A 20,971-nucleotide genomic window follows, 5' to 3' on the forward strand; every position below is an offset into this window, starting at 1 on the left:
CGCGTGAGAGGGCGGGACTTGGTGTGACGTTACTCAAACCACGCCCACAAACGCTTCTGTTTACAGAAGTACAGGATCGAATTGAATGTTTTGACCAGCGATCATGCAGTTTATACTCATAAATAGTTTCATCTGAAATATTATTATGCCTCGACGGGCTCATGAGGACACAGAACCCCTGCTTTCATCCACTCATATCGACGAAGACGGTAAAAATGCCTTACTATCAAATGTGTTTAATATGACTCGATCTTACTTATCTTACTCGATCTTAACGTTCCTTATTTATTACTCAAGTGTTGTTGAAGAGAACCAGATGTATTTTCACCAGATATATAGACGATTAAATCTGGATCCAGCACGAAAACATGTTTATTTGAACACAGAAAAGTAATGAAGTACCATGGTACATCTATCGTCTTACTTTGATATATATCCAAAGTACTGTGTGTGTGTTTGTGTGTTCGTTCGTGTTTAATTTTATATATATATATAATGTATGTATACGTATATATATGTGTGTGTGAGTTTAATGATCACATATATATATATGTATGATCATTTTAGTGATATGTAATGTTTCCATTAGATGACCAGGCGTCCAGCAGAAAGAAACTTTCATATGAGGAGGCTGTTGAGAAAGCAGGTTAAAAATCATCTTTATTTTACCTTTGTGTATTTAATATGGAGAATAAGTTGTCCTAGATGTAGTTTATGTCCAGATGCAGTGGTCAGCGGTCATCCTCATGTCTGTGTGTGTCTGCAGGGTTCGGGCTCTTCCACTGGCTGCTGTTGGTGGTCTGCGGCTGGGCGAATGCTAGCGATGCGGTGGAGATCCTGTGTGTTTCGTTCCTCTTGCCCACGGCACGCTGTGACCTCCATCTCACCTCGGCCGACATGGGGCTCCTCACCGCCAGCATATTCCTTGGTTATTATCTGTGCTGCTTTCTTTTTTTATTCAATTTTCTAATCATGTTACATTTTAGGTATTTGTAATTCATTCATGGTGAGAAAATTAAAGGTCATTTTGATTAAAGGTCAAATCAAACTTTTTATCAAAAAAGTAAATCGGGTCAAAAATGCAGTTTGTTCCCTATTTGGGTGAACTTTGGTTGCCTTCTCACGAGTTTGAAAATTGCAAAGTCATGCTCATATTTTTTTTTTTCTTTAAGAAATACATAACTGAGCCAGTGATTAAAACTGCTGACATAACCATGTGATTTGAGTATCATGCTCCTCAGTAACGTGTCAACCGGCCGCTTCCTTTGACAGGGATGATGGTGGGCGGTTATGTTTGGGGGTATCTAGCTGATCGCAGAGGACGGCGGAGCATTCTGGTCATTTCTCTGGCAGTGAATGGCGTTTTTGGGGCGGTGGCCAGTTTGGCCCCGAGGTTCTGGCTCTTTTTGCTCCTGCGGTTCTTTAGTGGAGTCGGGTAATGACATGCCAAAAGAGACTTTACCTCCACAGACACATTCTGAAGGTGTAGATAGAATCAGATGAATGCATTTGTGCCTTGTGTCTCTCTCAGGGTCGGCGGCTCCATTCCTGTCATCTTCTCCTATTTTTCAGAGTTTCAGCCACGTTTGAGGAGGGGGGCTATGATCAGCGCTCTAGCCACCTTCTGGATGGCCGGAAATATTTTAGCAGCAGGTAAAACCATCATCCTCTGAGCTGAGAGAGGAGTCTCTAAAATACTGTCTAGAAAGGTTGTATCATTTTTTTTTTCTGATTTAGTTTTAATATTGAAACATGAGCAGTAAATAACACAACCTGAAGATCTAGAGCTATACTCAAATATAAATATTAATAAAAAAGATAAGAATATCTAAACAATAATGCATATGAATACAAATATAAAAGATATTCAAATAAACATAAAAAATGCATAAGACAAAAGAAAACAACCAAAAATGTATCCATTTAATAAATAAAAATATAAAAGACATCTAAATAAACAAAATAACAATGCATAAGGCAAAATTTAAAAAAGATACAAATATATCATGTGCCACTATTTAGAAAAATAGAGTCTAAATAATACGCTAATAAGTAGGCTGTACTTATTTATTGTCATTAGTGCAAAACATTGACGCATGAATATTGATTTGAATACACATTCTGTGGTTTTTCCAGGTGTGGCGTGGTTGGTGATTCCCAGAACATCTTTGAATGCTCATTGGGGCTGGTTGAATTTTCAGAGTTGGCGTCTTTTTGTGGTCCTCTGCTCCGTCCCCAGTCTGTCATCAGCACTGATTTTCAGACTGTTCATGCCAGAGAGCCCCAAGTTCCTCATGGAGGTGTGTACTGACTGACTGATATAAAAGTTCAATTAACAGGCTGTGAATTCTAGAACTTGTGTTTTGTGTACAGTTCTAGAATTCAGTAGAGCTGCAAATATGGCATTTAATGTATTAAGGTCTATTACAGGCTGCATGTTTGGTGGCATGTTATTACACGATGTGTTTCTCTTCCACAGGCCGGACGTGAGGCAGAGGCTTTGTCTGTGTTCCAGACGATGTTCAAACTGAACAACAGATGGGCCACAAAACCATTTCCTGTATGTACCACCTCAGTGATCTTTGCTTTCAATTCTAAGCCAAACCTTCCCACTTTTCATAAAGGAAAGTACATTAATTGGTGTGTCAGTTAATAAAACGGAGTTTCTCTTAACAGGTACCAGGTCTTGTGATCAGATCCAGAGATAATGAAGTAAAAAACAGACCCACTAGTGGCTCAAGATATCAGCAGTTCACCCACCAACTCAGACAGGTTCAGCGCTTTTTTGATACATGTTCGAGATTTTCTTTTCTGCTTTCTTAGAAGCTATTAATGCTAACATGAAGTCTCTTTATGGCCCCTGCTGGTTCTTCTACAGGTTCTGGACCCCATGAAACAGCTGTTTGTAGGACCCTTGGCTTCCAGAAGTGTCTCTCTGCTGATTATATTTTTCTGCATTTCATTTGGGTACTTAACATAAATTATAAGCTCTGTTCTGATTGGCTGAACATGACCGGTTGGTTTTGCTACCTTTAAGATTTAAATCTGTTATTATTAGTTAACTTAATTTAAAAGTGGTTAAGTTACTCAGATTATGAGTAAGTGTGTTCAATGTTGTAATCCTCTCTGTGCAGGTATTATGGGTTATGGATGTGGTTTCCGGAGCTTTTTAAGAGAACCGAGGATGGAGGGTCTCCATGCGCCAATGTGTCTCGATTCCAAAACTCAGTAAATGAAAGCTGCTATCCAGTCAAAACTGCAGGTTAATGTTACTAAAAGCAGACTGAATGAGACTACTCAATATTTTTCTAATCAGCAAAAGCACAAAAATGTGAAACTTGTTAGTTTTACTATCAGGAAGTGCATTGTATTTTGTTGTCATGATATTCAAGTATCTTTTATCAAGGCTTTGTGTTATTTGCATGTGTTCATGTGTTATTATAGTGTACATGGAGGGTTTTATAACAGCTGCTTCAAACTTGCCGGGAAACATCTTCACTATCCTGCTCATGGACAGAATTGGCGGGAAAATCCTGCTTTGTTAGTACAACAGGTTTTGTCTTCCAGTGTTTAAATGGCAGCTCAAAATATTTAATTACTACATTAAACAATACATTAAAGAACTAATAAAGCGCTATAATGATTATTTTATTATATTTTTATAATGATGCAGATTTTTCTCTGAAAATAGGTGTCAGTTTGTTGGCGTCCAGCATGAGCGTGTTCATCATCTATGTGGTGAAGACCAAAGCTCAGAGTCTGATCATGTCCTGCGTGTTCAGTGGCGTCTCTGTCATCTCCTGGAACGCTCTAGACGTGTTGGGAACTGAACTTTACCCCACACAACTACGGTAAAGCCCAATATTCATTTGTAATGAAGTTATATTGGTACTGATTTCACATACAATCAAAACAGACATAATTTACACTACTGGTCAAAAGGAATAATTACAGTTAACTAAAGTAAAGACAGTAATATTATATATATATATATATATATATATATATATATATATATATATATATATATGCTCAATTATTATTAGTATGCTATTATTAATAAATAATGACACTTCTCATCAGTGTTGAAACTAGTTTTTGTTGCCTAATAATTTTGGAAATCATTACAGTATTCTTTGATGAATAGTATCATGTGACACTTAAACTGAGTAATGATGCTGTAAATTTTGCATCCCAGGAATAATTTACAATTGAACATGTATTCAAATAGAAAACAGTCATTTTCTATTGTAATAATATCACAATTTTACTGTATTTGTGATCAAATAAATGCAGCCTTGGTGAGCAGAAGAATTGTTAGAATTGAAAGAATGACTGTATTAATTCCTGTTTGTGTTGTGTAGCTCATCAGCTCTGGGGGTTTTCACTGGAGTGGGTCGTGTGGCAGCCATCATGGGAAATGTAGTGTTTGGGCAACTGGTGGACTCAAACTGTGCCATACCTCTGCTGATGGTGTCTGCGCTCCTGCTGGCAGGAGGACTGGCGGCTCTACGCCTGCCTCAAACGAAACAGACTGAACTCACATGACACACACACACACTCGATTGCCATCATCTGGCAATCCTGTCATTCTGGGACCAAACACTAAACCAAAAAATAAAAAAAAACACAAAAATGATAGCATTATTGCATACTGAATTATAGTCATATTATTTCTTGTTTATACCAATAATTGTTTGGGGGGTGGTATTTGATTTTTATACGATGATATGATTTTTTTTTTAATGAAAATAATTTCTAAATGAAATCACAGGATATTAAATTAACTTAAATGTTTCTTTTTTTTAGATATTTTTTTGTTCTAACACTTTCTTGTATGAACCTAGAAATAAAACCGAGCATCAAATGTTTCAGTGCTTCAACAACTTTATTTTGTCCAGTCTGAACGTTGGTAAATAACCATGGCAATACTTGCAGAGCAATGAGGTAGAGACTTTGAGATTCTAAAAAGCGGCTGCAAAAGGCAACGAGGAAGAGATTATACGCTTTGGCACAGCTTCAGCGAGAAACCAGAGCGGCTAACTAAGGTTAGGAGGGTTTAACACTAAACACCGAACTCAGCGTGAGTGTTCCACCTCTTATCTGCTCAAACAAACGATTGTAAACCACTGGCAAACATTTCCTTAGTGCTACGTTAAAAAAAGTGCTTTTATTTGATTAAAAACTATATACAGCACAGAACAATCCAGAGTTGCTAACGTGTATCCGATCTGATGGATGATTGATGCGGGGTGTTTGCTAAGCAACAGCATCAGCCAGCTGTGATGTCACTTCCTAGAACATTTCACAAGCCAACATGCTCATCAACCAATTAATAGAGTGTTAAAAAGGTAAAATAAAAAAGGCAGGAAAAGACCTTTGAGGCATGCAAACTTAAAAAATCTGTTTCATATACTATGACCTACTCCAGCAGTAAAAAAGCAGGTAAAACCATCTTAAAATCACTAAAATAAACCAAAATAATGGTCTTAAAACACTGGTAACAAAAGAGAAGCAGAAGGCACTGACTGGCTTTTGCCTGCATCAGAGGGTCAAACCTGCGAGACAAACTAATAATCTGTGCATGCAAAATCTAAAACACCACTCTTAAAATCAGATGGCTGTCTGGTTAACTGTGCAAACGGGTCACCATCAAAGAACCCTTTAGTGTGCATAGAGCCTTAATGAACGAGAGCAGTGCAATAAAACGCAGTGATTCCTCAAGTGAGTCGCCCTTGACTCACGCTAACATCCTTCCCCAAAACAGTGAACTCAGTCCGGACTCTTCCCCACGCCGGCAGCGGGGGGTTTATTTGGGGTTCAGGCCCTTCTGGTTACGCATTAGAGGCTGATGGCTGCTCAACACATCCAGAGAATGCTGCCAATGCCAGCATGACCGACAGTAGTATTTAAAACAGGCCTGAAGAGTTGAAAAAACAACAACATGAGTTTAGTTTGGTAGGTTGGTGCGGTGTACTATAAGTTTGTAAGTATAAATTGCTTTGAATCACTTATAGGTGGTGTATAATTTGTATGCATGTCACACGATCATAATTTTCAACAGTACTGGAAAAGGATTTTTGACACATACTTAAAGGGATGGTTCACCAAAAAAAGAAATCATCATCAATGACGTCAGTACGTCGAGCGCAAAAGAACCGGTGAACTATTTTCTTCAACCGGTTTATTTAATCTAACTCTGGAAGAACCGGTTCGCGGAAAAGAACGAACTTCCCATCACTACTGGTGATCTGAAAACCGATGCAACCGGATCTTGACTCGAGAATGATCGAGTCAATCGTTCGTTCGTTATCTGGCTCGGCTCGGTGTTCATCTTCAGTTCTCTCGTCACAGCAGTTCAGTCAGTGTACTGTTTGAGTAAATGAATTACTCCGGGATATTGGTTTGTTTGAACTCAGAGGGAGTGTCAGCCACATTAAAAAAGTTAACAGCTTTAGTCATTTGTGGATTAATGCTTATTGGAGATGCGAACCGTTTCAAACGATTCAGTTCGATTTTGTGCATTGGTTCAAAAAGATCCGGTTACATCGAGTGATTCGTTCGCGAACCGGATATCACTAAAATGCTGTGTTTTGAACTCACTCTCACAACAGACACGGAAGAGAAGACCATGATGAATAAAGTTGTAGTTTTTACTATTTTTGGACCAAAATGTATTTTCGATGCTTCAAAAAATTCTAATTGACCCTCTGATGTCACATGGACTACTTTGACGATGTTTTTCTTACCTTTCTGGACATGGACAGTATACCGTACACACAGCTTCAATGGAGGGACTGAGAGCTCTCGGACTAAATCTAAAATATCTTAAACTGTGTTCAGAAGATAAACGGAGGTCTTACGGGTTTGAAACAACATGAGGGTGAGTTATTAATAACAATTTTCATTTTTGGGTGAACTATCCCTTTAAGACATGACTTAAAACTTATTTAACAAATTTGTATAATCAATATAAATCTATATAGATACTGTATATATATGTGTGTGTTATTATTGTGTGTGTGTGTGTGTGTGTGTATATATATATATATATATATATATATATATATAAAAACCTATATATATATATATAAATAATTCATTTAAAATGCTAATTAAAAATCAAATGAATCAAGACTGTATACTGAATTGAAATCAAAACTAGTTAATTGATAATGAAATGTAATTATAAATGCATTCACATACACACACACACACTATATGTGTATATATATATTTTTTTTTTTTTTTGTGTACTGAATTGAATCGTTTGGAAATTTCAAATCTTGCTTTTGAATTGAATCAAAACCCAGTGAATCAATAATCAAATAAATTCACTGCCAACCCAAAGATTCACAGCCCTACTTGTAAGAAATATTTTCCACAATAGAAAATAACATAAAAATGTAAACAGAACATTGCTTAAAAATGATTGTTCACCATCACATTAATGATGCAGAGGTGTTGTTGTCAAAAGCCAAATTGCTCAGTGTGAAAGAGACCAAAGAATCAGGAACTGCTGTGCAGAATCTGTTTCCTACCTGAGCTCTACAGAAGAACGGGCCGGGCTGACTGTTACATATTTGGCACATGGAGTCATCCAGATACGGGTCAATCTGGACCTACAGAGGGAACAGGGAAAGAGTGAGGGCTGATCCCACAGCACATGGTATATCTGAGTTCTGCTCTAATTCACCTTCTTGGTAAACTTGCAGGTTTTTATCTGCACAAACGCTGCAGTCACGGCTTTCAAATAGCTCCTCTGACTTCTGAACGTCACTCTGCCAGAGCCTAGATGAACAAACACAACATTCACTCCATGGCTGAAGAAACGGTAAGATAAGAATAATATATATATATGGAATAATTACAAATTTAAAATGGCTTTGAAAGATCTTATGCTCACCAAGGCTGCATTTATTTGATTAAAAATACAGTAAAACAGTAATATTGTGAGATATCATTGGAATTTACATTAACCATTTTCTATGTAAATATATTTTTAGCTGTAATTAATTATGTGATCAAAGCTGTCACATGATCCATCGGAATTCATTTTAATATGCTGATTTGCTGCTCATTATTATTGGTGCTCAGTTTTTAATAATGGTTATTATTATTATTATCAATGCTGAAAATGTTGTTGCAGCTTAATTTTTTTGTGGAAACTTTTTTCAAGCTTCTAAATAGATCAAAAGACAAAACAACATTCATTCGAACCAGATTTGTATAACAAATGTCTGTAATGATTACACAATAATAAAAGTTATTACTGTCATTTCCGATCAGTTTAATGTATCCTTGCTGAATAAAAGTATTGATTTCTTTTTCTTTTCCTTTTTTTTTTACATACCCGCTTTTGAATGGTAGTGCATCACATTTTCTATTAGGATCTTATAATATTATGAATTATTAACGGTGTTCACCATTGATGATAATACGAAATGTTTCTTAAGCATCATATCAGCATAACAGAATGATTTCTGAAGCATCATATGACACTGAAGACTGGAGTAATGAACCTGAAAATTCAGCTTTGCATCACAGGAACATTATCACAGTATCTTCAAACAGAAAACTTTAAATTCTAATAATATTTCACAATATTACAGTTTTTTACCTTTTTTTTGATCTTGGTACACACAAAAGACTATTCCAAGCATTATTATTATTCCAGTTATGCCAAACTTATAGTTGCCAGTATAAAATCTACACTTATTTTTTTCACTGTAGATGAGAGGGGAATGCACAGACCGATGGGATATTTGTGCTTGTCTGTGTCGATGCCTGCATACATGACCCCTCCGAAGAGCTCGTCCATGATGTGGGCCAGACCCTCTGCGTTCAGCATCCCATGCAGAGCTCCAACAAACACCGTCTTACTGCGGCACAGACGCTGCGCGGGACAGCGGATGAAATTGCTGTCTGAGATCACCCACGGGATGACCTGCACCTGCAGTACAGCGAGTGAGAGAGCAGGGTCAGAGGTCAGGGCTCGGTGACGATGTACGGTTAAGTGCATGTTATTCTCACATCTTTGCTGTGGATCCGCCTGCTGGACAGTTTATAGTAGAATTCGAGATAATCGTCAGACTGCAGACGGTGCTGAGCACAGGCCTGCAGGAGCGTCTTCACTGACTTCTCCCAGTCAAACAGCAGATACACATAACCTTTGCCAAGACATACAAGACGTGAAAACAAAGCACTATACATATACTGTGTGTATATATATATACTGTATATAATCATTTATTTATTTATAATGTATATTCTGTACATACTGTGTGTATATATATTTTTTACGTTTTTTTTTTAATTGATGTATTTTTACAATCTCTGAAGAATTTCTATTAATTAAAAAAAAATAATAATTAAAATTAAAAACTTCTCGTTTAGATTCTTGGTAATCAAAAACAGAGTTTCAATGCCACCAAATAAACTAGGTAAAATAAGATTAATATAAATATATTATAAATATAAAATGCACAAATATATCAATATACAGTATGCATAAATTAAATTATTAAGAATAATGAAAAATACTAATCAAATCTAATTTTAATAATTATGAAGTAGTCTGCATGTATCATATTTTACTTTATATAATTTAATAATTAAATGGTTTGAAGAACATTTTACTGTCATTATGAAAGGCATTTTAAGTAGGTTTAATATTGTTATCTAAGACGTTTTAAAATAATTTAAATTAAATAAATTAAACTGAAGTTAAATGACCAAACATTGAAATTAACTTACTAACTGGAAATAAATAAAAAGTTAAAGTGAATTAAAACTTAATAATAAAAATAATAATAATGACAAAAGCACATAACAAAATTACAAAGCTAATTCAAAATATTAATAAAATCTATAATAGTACAAAAAAGAATAACAACAAAAAAAAGTTTAAAGGTACTAAATATTGATTCTGAAATAGTAACAAAATAAAAGTTATACTTGCTGTTATTTTATCAAATTCAGCAACCATTTCCCAGCAGAAAGATGTTTGACACAAATCCTGATAATTAGGAAATGATCTAAAAGCCTTCTATTTCCTGAAAAGCATGAATAATTCACCAGGGGATGATATGTGAAGCTTTATATGGTTAAACATCAAATATGTTTCTATATTGGTCCTTTATACACAGAGCCTACTTTGTTTAAGATATTGTTGAATTATTGATGAGATAAATTCTGCTGTTACCTTGTGGAGGACAGCGTGGATGTTTTCCATCTTTACCAGGCCACTCCACTTTCAATGGACCAAAAACACTAAATGTGTTCAACAGACTCGCTACAGAGACAGAACAGTTGTTTGTGTTCAGAACCATAATACAGAATAAAAGCTCCATCTCAAATGAGTGTCAGTCAGCACACCCTCTGTGATGTCCCATGGCACTCCTCCCAGAAACACTTTACAGGAGTAAACAGGGCTTTTGTAGTGGCGTGGAGGAAGACGTCCTTCCCAGGTGTAAGCGGCCTCATTCACGGCTGTGAGAAACAGTCAGTCATAAAATAACTGTCACAACAATATTAATAACAGCTGTAGACAGAACACAAGGCTTTTAAGATGTGTTTATCAAATGTTCAACCATTTTTAAAGCCTGATTTATGAAATAACAGTCATAATATATATATATATATATAATTTATAAAAATAATATATATTATTTTTATTCAGAAATGGAACAGTTTAGTGAAAATTTTGACAAAATATAAAAGAAGTGTGTAAAAAAAAAAAAAAAAAAAAATGTTGTTGACATTTATATGGCTAAAATAAATATCATTTTTCACGCAATGTTTCCAAATAATATGTTTGAATAAAATCACATTAAATGCTTCGTTTTCTGATCAAAGCTTTTTTCTATGGGTGTAAAAAAATATAATGCAATGAAATATATGGTGACGATTGAGATGAACAAATAGACATCGCATCTAATGGATCATATTTGATACATTTTAATATGGTATTTCTAAAAAATGTATGCATGGATAATCAAGTAAACCCAAGTTGTTTCAGTCCAGCAAGTGTTCATCTTAAAATATTACTAACAATATTAGAACTATTCTTATGTTTAGTTTATAAAAATCATGAAGTAAACTTATACTTATACTTAAGTAAACTTATACTTAAACTCACACTTAAAGGCCTTTTACTTGTTTAAAAGGTAAAATATCAATCAGATGTCAGAAGACATGTTTTTTCAGCAAAGTTTTGATCATGTTAATAATTTAGAGGCCTTAAAAATGATGATACATACGATACAGTAAGCTTTACAGCATTCATTTGACACTGCGTTTTATAAATATGACAGTCCAGATGTGAAATACTGAAAACACGCAGCTAGCCATCTGCATTCACACTGTGAGCATCACATTTTTAATAACATGGCATGTCAAGTTAAAATAGCTCAACTTTCCAAAATACTTTGCTGCTTTGAGTTTCTCTGAGCTCTGACTAGCAGTTTTTTTTTTTAAATAACGTTTTTGTGAATCTAAGAGTAATGCTGCCTCCTGTTCTGTTTAGCAGGGTGGCTAATGTCACTGTACCTGCAGCTTGTTTATGCAGTTTTGCCTCTCTCTCGATGCAGAAAGTGGGCTTGTTCAAGCCCAAAGTGTCCCAGCCGGGCCAGACAGGACCTGTGGACCAGCACCCATTCACTGACCCCTCGGCCTGAGCACTGGACGCATTCGTGAAGGTGTTCAGGGGGCTCTGCTTCAAGCAGGCATCTGTGTCCAGTTTCACACCCTCCGCCTGCAGTCTGGGCAGCATCAGGGGCAACGGAGGAGAAACTCTGAGAGAGATCTAAAAGAGACGGATGCAGATACTTTAACTTTGGGACAACTGACACAGGCGCTATGGAAACAGAATCTTCTAAAGCTTCCACTGCACTCTTTAGGGTTTTGGGTATCATTGTTGCTCACCAGGTGGTCAGATCCTGATGAGATCGCGCTGTTTTCTGAGTTGACGGGACTGCTGGATCCCGAGTGTAGCAGAGAGTGAGGTTCGAGCGCCGCCATCAGGCTGGAGAAGTGCTCCAGTGGATTTCTAGATGCAGACTCGAGGACCTGGAGAGCGTGCTGCTGACCTGAATAACCGCCTTTTGAGGCACCCAAGAGATCCAACGCTGCAGAAGAGAATCAGTGCGACTTTTATGAGATGTGCTATTTACTGACTGAGCAAATTTGATCCTTAAATGGCATATTTTAGTGAAAACATAACTGGAAAATGTGAAGAAGGTGTTTTTTAAAATATAACATACAAACATAAAAATACATAACTGTCATCAAATAACCCTGAGAGTAAATATACCACAGTTTACATAATATTAGGCAGCACAAATGTATTAAGCATAGATAATAATCAGAAATGCTTCTTGAGCAGCACATCAGCAGATTAGAATGATTTCTGAAGGATCATGTGACGCTGAAGACTGGAGGAATGATGCTGAAAATACAGCACTGCATCACAGAAATAAATTCCTTTTTAAAATATATTAAAATAGACAACAGTTATTTTAAATTGTAAAAAAAATTCACAATAATACGGTTTTTACTGTATTTTTGATACATGATGAACATAAGAAACTTCTTTCAAAAATATACAAAATATAAAAAATTACCAAGCCAGTAGTTTTAAAATGTAGCATGTTTAAACCAATAAATAATACAAAAATATTTATGAAATATAAAAATAAAATATGAGTATGAGTATTAGCTTATTTTTTACAAACTGCCCAACTTCTGGCTCACCAGTACAGTGAATCTGGTGGCATGTTTATCATTTGTGTATATCTGTCTGAAATTCTGTCCGAAAAAAAAAACACTTTTCCTGTGAAAACACTGAATGAACGAGAGAAGTGCTGGATGAGACAGCAGAAACCAGCTCGGTCTATGTGTGTGTGTGTGTGTGTGTGTGTGTGTGTGTATCCCTCTATTACTGGATTTGGGTCAGAACGAACCTTAGGCACATCATGGCTTTCATTTAAAACATGGATGGACATGCATTTATGCTTGTAATCTGAGATAGGGAAGCTAAAGGGAAAGTCAAAATGAAATGCAAGCCAACGCTGATGAATCCAGCATTCTGTCCTCTGTGAAAGGTGTGAAAATGATTAGTCATGAGTGAGAAATCAAGATATGAGACATCACTACAGTTCAGACCTTCCAGAACAATCCATCAAAACTGCTCTAGAAAGGTCTGAACCAAATACAAAAACACTTTCTTTATTGTCTTCCCCTCTGCTTTTCATTGTTTTCCCATATATATATATATATATATATATATATATATTATTATTATTATTATTATTATTATTATTATATAAAACAACACTATCTGAGGTTTATGTTTATAATAAAAATACTTTTAAATACAGACAAACACTGTATATAGGTACAGGAATAAGTATTTACACATAAGAGTTTAAATGAATAAATTTCAATGAAGAATATTCAATTTACTGTACATTATGCATTTTACAGTAACTATACAAATCATATAAACAAAATAAAAGTACATAATACATTCCATAACATATATTTTATAAATTATATAAAAAATGCATTGATTGTGAAGTGCATATAAATTAACAATATAAACAATATTCAAGTCAATTATTATTTTTCTTCTCTACAAATTTTTTTAAACTCAAGTAAATGTATCTTGTGTAAAGGGATGTTTATATATTTTATCTTACATATTTTAATTTGTAGTATAAAATATTTTATTTATTATTTATATATTACTTTATATTCCTAGATAATCGAGACAAAAACACTGATAAAGTGTCTGAAAGTAGCTTGAACAGACAGACAGGAGTGGCCATTCAACATTTAAACATCACACTGGTCACACAGGTTCACTCACCGGGCGTTTGGGAGCAGGGCTGGGTCGACCGCTGGGACTCTGGGCGGCTCCAGGGCTGCTGGTTCCAGCAAGGGAAGCTCAGAGACAGCAGGCCCAGACTGAGCTCATCAACGCTGGGCACGGCAGTCAGAGGATCCTGCTGCTCTGGAGCAAACAGCATTCTGCTAACCAGCGAAGAGCAGGCTGTGCCTGAACCATCTATGAGAGAGAGAGAGAGAGAGAGAGAGAGAGAGAGAGTTACAGAGGCACAAAGACACACAACCGAACCTGCTTTCCTATACCGACCTGCCGTGGGTCCAGTGGAGGTCATCATACTGCTGTGTGTTCATCACTGACCTGTTAAACATGTGACCGGCCCGTTCAAACCTCACACAGTACTGCTAGTGCTAAAGCCATGCTCACTCCATCACATGCACACTCTGTCTGCTAGAACAGCCTCACCACCTCCCGTCCCTGTGAGTGTGTGTGTGTGTGTGTGTGTGAATCACGTGTACTGTCTGTCTCTCTGGCCCGTCTCCCGTTCATGGCCTGACTCAGCAGAGAGACAGACGGAAGTGGGCAGGGCTCCAGTGATCACTATGATTCAGCTCATTTGATTTCACACACACACACACACACACACACACACACACACACACACACACACACACAAACAGTCTCTCTCTGTTGAACCCAGGCTGTACCAAACACACCCTAGTGTCGGACTAAAGCGAGGTGACAGGGGTGTGTACAAAAGTATGCAACATTATTGGGGCGTGTCCAAAAACATTGGACGTGATGAGGGCGTGTCAAGTAATAAAGTCCAAAAGTAGCCTTTTTATATAAAAAAACTAAAGCCCATGCAGGTCAGAGGAGAAAAAGTAACACAAAAGTAAAATAATGCATAACTTTCCATAAAAATTAACTAATTAACTCAATTTGTTTATTTTTTAGGGAGTAATGCAATATTGTAATGCATTATTTTAAAAGTGACTTTCCCCAAGACTAGCAACATGATGGGGGTATGTCCAAAAGTATTAAACATGATAGGGACGTGTCCGGATTTATGCATTGTCAAGTTGTAAGTAATAATATTGAAAATACTGTTTCAGTCTTTCAGGTTCAAAATGTCATGTTTAATTAAATGTTACTTGCTGTTTCTTTGTAATAATTTGTGAAATTTACTAGCAAATTCTGAGTGAAAATATATTGTTTTACTTAAATTGTGTACTTTGGACAAGCCCACATTTAAATATCCAATAAAAACTTTGGAGATAGAATAACATTTCTCTGACAAATTATGATTCAAATTCTAAAAAATTATGTTCTCCAAGGAAAGGTAATGTGCCCCCCTCCATATAGAGTACAATATTTCTGGTATTTCTGCTGTAATTATGACACTTAGGGTATATATACTGTACAAAATTATAAACGCAACACTTTTGTTTTTGCACCCATTTTCCATGAGCTGAACTCAAAGATCTAAGACTTTTTCTATGTACACAAAAGGCCTATTTCTCTCAAATATTGTTCACAAATCTGTCTAAATCTGTGTTCGTAAGCACTTCTCCTTTGCCAAGATAATCCATCCACCTTACAGGTGAGGTATATCAAGATGCTGATAAGACAGCATGATTATTGCACAGGTGTGCCATTCATCCCAGTTCTTGCAAGGCCAGCATACTCACTGGACATGTCACCCATTGAGCATGTTTGGGATGCTCTGGATCAGCGTTTACGACAGTGTGTTCCAGTTCCTGCCAATATCCAACAACTTCACACAGCCGTTGAAGAGGAGTGGCCAACACTCAACAGGCCACAATCAACAAACTGATCTACTCTGTGTAAAGGAGAGGTGCTGCACTGTGTGAGGCAAATGTAGGTCACACCAGATACTGACTGGTTATACACCCCCCCCCCACCGCCACCGGACCCACCAATACAGTAAAACTGTACATTTTAGAGTGGCCTTTTATTGTGGCCAGCCTAAGGCACACCCGTGCAATAATCATGCTGTCTAATCATCATCTTGATATGCCAGACCTGTGAGGTGGATGGATTATGTGCTCACTAAAACAGATTTAGACAGATTTGTGAACAATATTTGAGAGAAATAGGCCTTTTGTGGTAGTAGTTTAGCTCATGCGTATATTATATGCATAAAAGTTAATTATATTCCAAAAAGTATTATTATTTTGGTTCTTTTAGATGTTTTTGAAAATGTCAATTGCCATTCAAAACAAAGTTATCATTTGTAATACAACATATTTCTGAGTGAAAGTGGAATTGTCACATAATGAGAAGAAAACATAGATCGGATCTTGATTTTAACCAAAAGGATAATGAATAGTGTGCGTTACATACCAGGATTTGCATGTATGCTAAAGAAATTCTTAAATTTCTATTTACTGACTGGTTAACATTATCCAATATCCACTGGTCTGTGTGGCCTCAGCCACATCAGCAGAAGAGGAAAGCATCAGACTACCAGAGCTTCAGAGTATGTTATTACTGTACAGTAACAACACTTTACAATAAAGCATTTATTAATGTTATGTCATGTTTATTTCAACATTAACTTATTATTCAACTATTCAGTATTATTTAATGGACCCGAGCTAACATGAACAAACTATGTACAATTTCTATTTTTATTAAATAATTTAAAAAGATTAATACATACCATAACAATGTTAGCTCATTGTTAGTTAATGTTGACCTTAATGGGACCTAACATTTTGATTAAAGATGATGAAGGAATAACTGGCAGTGATGAACTGTACACAATAAATCCAGAAACATATATTAATTAGGCAATTATGGCCTGTTTCAGTGTCACATTCCCTTGATGGTATCGGTGTGTGTGGATCTCACCTGAGATGTGTTTCCAATCGTTTTGCGGTTTGGCTCCTGTGAACAGCCCAAAGGCCCTGTGAGCTCCAGGATCTCCATAAGCGGCCTTGCAGTGTTTTCTCTCTCTCTGTTAAAAGAAACAGTATGGCACATGCACAAGAGGGTGACTATATTGCCATATTAGCTGAACATTTACTTTAAGTCTACTTACAACTAGTAAACTAAAGGGCAACATTACTAGTACTTGACTTTTTACACATGTATATATATTCAGCTTGCTAGGATGTGTGGCTATACCTCAAAATTACGAATAAACACTTTTGAGACAACCTACCAAACTACGAAAAACTCCACTTAGTGTTAAGGGACCCTGTCTTAAAACCTAGTGACCTCTCTATTTAGACGGTAATTATACTCCTTTTCTTGTTTATTAAATACCTAATGCTCATCATCTTGTTTATTCTTCAGCAAACTGTCTTTTGTTGTTTTTCTCGGTCTCGGTGTAGGCCTAAATTGTGTTTGTACTATTTTCATCATACACAGCTAAACTAAAAACTGCGCCGTTAAAAAACGATAACTGAAAGTCGGTGTGTGTATGAGCTCTCACACACACATAGACCAGACCGTCTCTTACCCTGCAGAAATCCATTAGAGCGTCTATATGCAGCTCAAAAAGACAAAAACAGGCCAATTTTAACTTTCTAAAACAGTTCAGGCCGCCGCTGCTCCAAGACACAAAACAGAACACGTTTCAGTCATTTTTGGATTAAACAGGTGCATGACTCCAGCATGAGCAAATCACGCTCACGATCACGCGCACAGACCAAATAATATATACAGTGGAGGCTGGGGCTAGTTGTCACACGGGAAGTTGTCACGAGGGTTATTTTTCAGTAATTAAAAACATGGATAAATTAAACATACGAAGAAAAATAATGACAATTATTTCTGTATATAATGCTTGTAACATCTGTGATCAGAAATTTAGGAAAAATTGTATTTTGACTTTATAGTTTTACAATTTAAATCGAGATGAAAAAGCCAAGTCTTTGCTACTTTGTAACCGCTATTGGGGCATGTTGTCACAACGGTTAACGTATGTTCAGTGAATTTTATTTGAGTAAAATAACGACGAAATCGATCAATTACCTTTTGTATACAAGTCATTAAGTTAAGCGAGTTTAAATTAAGAAATTGCATTTCATAAATAAACCAACTGGAATAAAATGTGACAACTTGCCCCGGTAACACCTATCTGTATAAATATCAAACCATGTAAACACATTAAAGTTAAATAAAAAATAGAAGACATCTTCATTTGAGTGTGCGTTCTCTTTTATGACATTTAAAACTCTTTATAATAAATAGAGATATACTATTTAAACAACACATGATTTCCCACAGTCACACAGTAAAGCTGGATTTCATTTTTAACCTAGAGGAGAAAGAAGATCAAGCACATCATCAAAACAAAAAAGGTCTAAAACTAAGTGTCTTCACTAGGATGAACGGCTCCAGACTGCATTCAAATATCTAAAATAACTGGATTGTGATATACTGTATTCTTCTGAGAGCTTCACAAGAACAAGAAGCTGATGAATGTTGGGAGATACACCAGTCCATAAGCCTAATTCAGTAGTTACACATTCGCAATTACAGAAAAGACACATTTCCTGTTGAAAGAGATGTTGCTACAACATAAAGGCAGTGAATTCATACTGATGTTTTTGGAGCTTTTGATTTTGCTAAACCAACAGAAAGTGACTGTGTTATGAAAGTAATAAGAAAATGTTTAGAAGAGTTCAACAAAGTTCATGTTTTCTAAACCAGTTTGAAGCAGTTTCTGGAAACAAATCTACTGTCGTCATGTGGATGTGGTCTGGCATCAGATGTAAGACATTGCATTCAGTAAATGTGAAAGATAAACACTGCACAGAGTTTCTATTGATTTCAGGAAGATCACAAAGGCAGAGAATGAATCACTCAGATGATTATTAGTCTGAGCAGATGGATTTATTAACTGGTTAGAGACTAATGGATTACAAGGTGGTTTCCAAAAACTGTCAAGCATGTACTGTATATCCTAACAAGCGTCTAAACTGAAACTGATGCAGGTTTGTGCAGTAGTTCAGGTGAGTTTATGGTGTGAAGAGTGTCTTTGATGCCATGCAACATTCAGCAGAAGAACATAAGAGGAACACGCTGGGCCGTGAATGTTACTTTAGCTGTTCTGACATCAGTTCTAAGTATATTTTTGATGCTACAAGCCAGTCCACATGGGCGAAATATCTACATAGAGATGCAAATCAATGTGGTAAGCAGCAGTAGGAGGGTGTTGGCTGTAGGGGATGCCATCACTGCGACAGGGCTAGCAGGAGGTCTTTAACCAGCATCGTCCCGATCATCATCTTCTCACAGTTCACCGTCAGCTGAGCTCCGCCGCCTTCCTTCGTAGTTACGGTGACTAGCACTAGACAACCGCTGCTGGCTGTTTTACCTGCGAATCTGTAAACAGGAACGGAAGGAGGAGGAGGAGGTGTACTGAGGTTTCAAAAGATCACAGGCCAGAAATAAAGGCAGAAAAGCGAAGAATGAAAGAGTTTAACATACTCAAATAAGGGTACCTTTATTCAAACCTACATTAAATATACATGAACATACAAATGCCTCTAAAATATAACTAATACTAGTCCCTCCACGGAAATTTCTGCGATTCTGTGATCACTGAATCCAATGCTAAATCAAAAATTTTTTTTGCGATCCTCCATAATCACAAAAAATGAATTATTAAGTTTTAATGCATTATTTTCAAAATACAGATACGTGCATCTGATATCAGTGAATGGTGTGTCTGAAACAGCAACAGCCAAAGCGAAACTTTCTCCCAGGAGTCTCACATAACTGCCATGGAAAGGCAAAGCAATTTCCTAATGCAAATGCAGAGCACCCATTCCTAGTATGATTGTGACTTTCTTTTTCACTTTTTAAGTTATTAACACATTACAGTGATCAAGAAACAGGATGAATGACAAAATAAAAAGCATTGCATGTGTGAATGTAATAAAAAAGAGTGATGGTAAATGTACTATCAGAATATTTTTTTTTTAAAAACCTCGCAAATTTTGTGCAAATTCATGCAAATTATCACCACAAAATGGTCCATGGGATTTTTTTTATCATGAAAAGTCCTACAAAAAATACTTTTTAAAAGTATTACAGTCCTGGAGGCCTGATTTTTACAAATGTATCAATATAGTAATCATTAGAGACCCCATCCCAAATGACCCCCCCACCCCACCCCCTTCAGGTGTGTTTGTTACCTGCACTCTTTATCTGAACCACATGGTACTCTGCTCAAGTTGGCGGTGGCCGTGACTCTCTCAACGATGACATGTTCGTTCACACATTTCTCTCCCAGCGTCAGCTTCTCCAAGATTTCATTCATTCCCATAAGTTTACCTGTGAAAAGAGACAGACAGCATCTCTTCGTCAGATCAGTGCTCCGTCAAACTGTCTGGGACATTTGATAGAGCCCCAGAGATGCCCAGAGTCCATTTCGTCAAACCCCAACTTGGAATTGTCAACCTAGATTGTGAAGAGTGTTGGAAAAATTCTACATTTATTTTATTAAGTAAACTGAAACTAATTCCATGTAATTAATTACATTGTTAGCTTAGCAGCATGCTTATGTCAGATTATTGGACTCAACAGTGAACGTCTGTCTGGTCTCTTGTGCATTAACAGAGTTGCAGCCCACGAAGAGTGTTACTTAAAAGCTCAAAAGTCATTAACAACGGCACCTTGGTAGGTAGCTGACTATGTAGACAGTACACAACAAGGTTTTGTGAGCTGTGCTGAGCGTGCTGGCCTCACAAGTGTTGTGATGGTTCAAGGTCACTCGGACAGGTTCAGTGTTTCTTAGCCACATTCCTAGATGCAGCATAATGTTACCTTGACATGGTATGAGGAAATGCACAGTCATGGTAACAGTCGCCAAGGCAATATCTGGAGACTGGTAAGAGGGAGGGGCAGCTGGAAGCAAAATCATTTCCAGAATAACATGAAGAGGGTGTGCAGCTCACAAAAATATGTTCTAAGAACGTTTTGATAACATTCCGATTAAGTTATGAAAACGTCACAATGTGCAAAAATCTGTCAATGTTCTCAGAATTTTCAAAATGTCTAGTTTTCAAATGTTTAAAAAAAAAATCTTTGTTATGCGAACATTCCATTTTATTATTTTGCAAACATTATGGGAACGTTACTCAT

At 36.5% G+C, this 20,971-nt stretch overlaps 3 protein-coding genes across 11 annotated transcripts in view; 1 reads left to right on the plus strand and 2 right to left on the minus strand.

Annotated features, from left to right (window-relative positions):
- The first annotated feature begins 27 nt into the window (after nt 1-27).
- On the plus strand, nt 28-4,871 carry LOC132133541 (synaptic vesicle glycoprotein 2B-like). The gene is made up of 13 exons (XM_059546411.1): nt 28-209; nt 590-646; nt 767-928; nt 1,273-1,435; nt 1,532-1,653; nt 2,137-2,300; nt 2,480-2,560; nt 2,677-2,772; nt 2,879-2,967; nt 3,135-3,262; nt 3,445-3,540; nt 3,692-3,851; nt 4,365-4,871. The coding sequence occupies exons 1-13, from the start codon at nt 146-148 to the stop codon at nt 4,546-4,548; spliced, it is 1,566 nt and encodes a 521-aa protein (XP_059402394.1). The 5' UTR covers nt 28-145; the 3' UTR covers nt 4,549-4,871.
- On the minus strand, nt 4,866-17,506 carry LOC132133540 (cytoplasmic polyadenylation element-binding protein 1-like). 3 transcript variants are annotated; one of them, XM_059546408.1, is made up of 12 exons: nt 17,337-17,506; nt 16,724-16,829; nt 13,871-14,068; nt 11,926-12,128; nt 11,551-11,806; nt 10,378-10,491; nt 10,205-10,294; nt 9,034-9,170; nt 8,755-8,953; nt 7,697-7,791; nt 7,542-7,622; nt 4,866-5,920 (listed from the first exon to the last, which is right to left on the minus strand). In XM_059546408.1, the coding sequence occupies exons 1-12, from the start codon at nt 17,349-17,351 to the stop codon at nt 5,810-5,812; spliced, it is 1,605 nt and encodes a 534-aa protein (XP_059402391.1). In that variant the 5' UTR covers nt 17,352-17,506; the 3' UTR covers nt 4,866-5,809. The 3 variants fall into 3 exon arrangements, with proteins under 3 accessions (XP_059402391.1, XP_059402393.1, XP_059402392.1); XM_059546410.1 differs by lacking the exon at nt 17,337-17,506 and adding an exon at nt 14,156-14,206 and having other exon boundaries at nt 16,724-16,830; XM_059546409.1 differs by lacking the exons at nt 16,724-16,829; nt 17,337-17,506 and adding an exon at nt 14,156-14,331.
- Nucleotides 17,507-18,159: 653 nt separating this feature from the next.
- Nucleotides 18,160-20,971, minus strand: part of LOC132133208 (AP-3 complex subunit beta-2-like) — a 33,131-nt gene continuing 30,319 nt past the window's right edge. For 4 of the 7 annotated variants that reach the window (XM_059545975.1, XM_059545976.1, XM_059545971.1 and 1 more), the window contains 2 exons: nt 20,023-20,161; nt 18,160-19,243 (listed from right to left, as the gene is read on the minus strand). In XM_059545975.1, coding sequence (XP_059401958.1) covers nt 19,057-19,243; nt 20,023-20,161 — 326 coding nt within the window. In that variant the 3' untranslated portion in view covers nt 18,160-19,056. The remainder of the gene's footprint in view (nt 19,244-20,022; nt 20,162-20,971) is intronic. The other 3 variants (XM_059545978.1, XM_059545977.1, XM_059545973.1) reach the window with 1 other exon arrangement.

Source organism: Carassius carassius, chromosome 50, assembly GCF_963082965.1.
Source record: "Carassius carassius chromosome 50, fCarCar2.1, whole genome shotgun sequence".
NCBI classification, from domain to species: domain Eukaryota; kingdom Metazoa; phylum Chordata; class Actinopteri; order Cypriniformes; family Cyprinidae; genus Carassius; species Carassius carassius.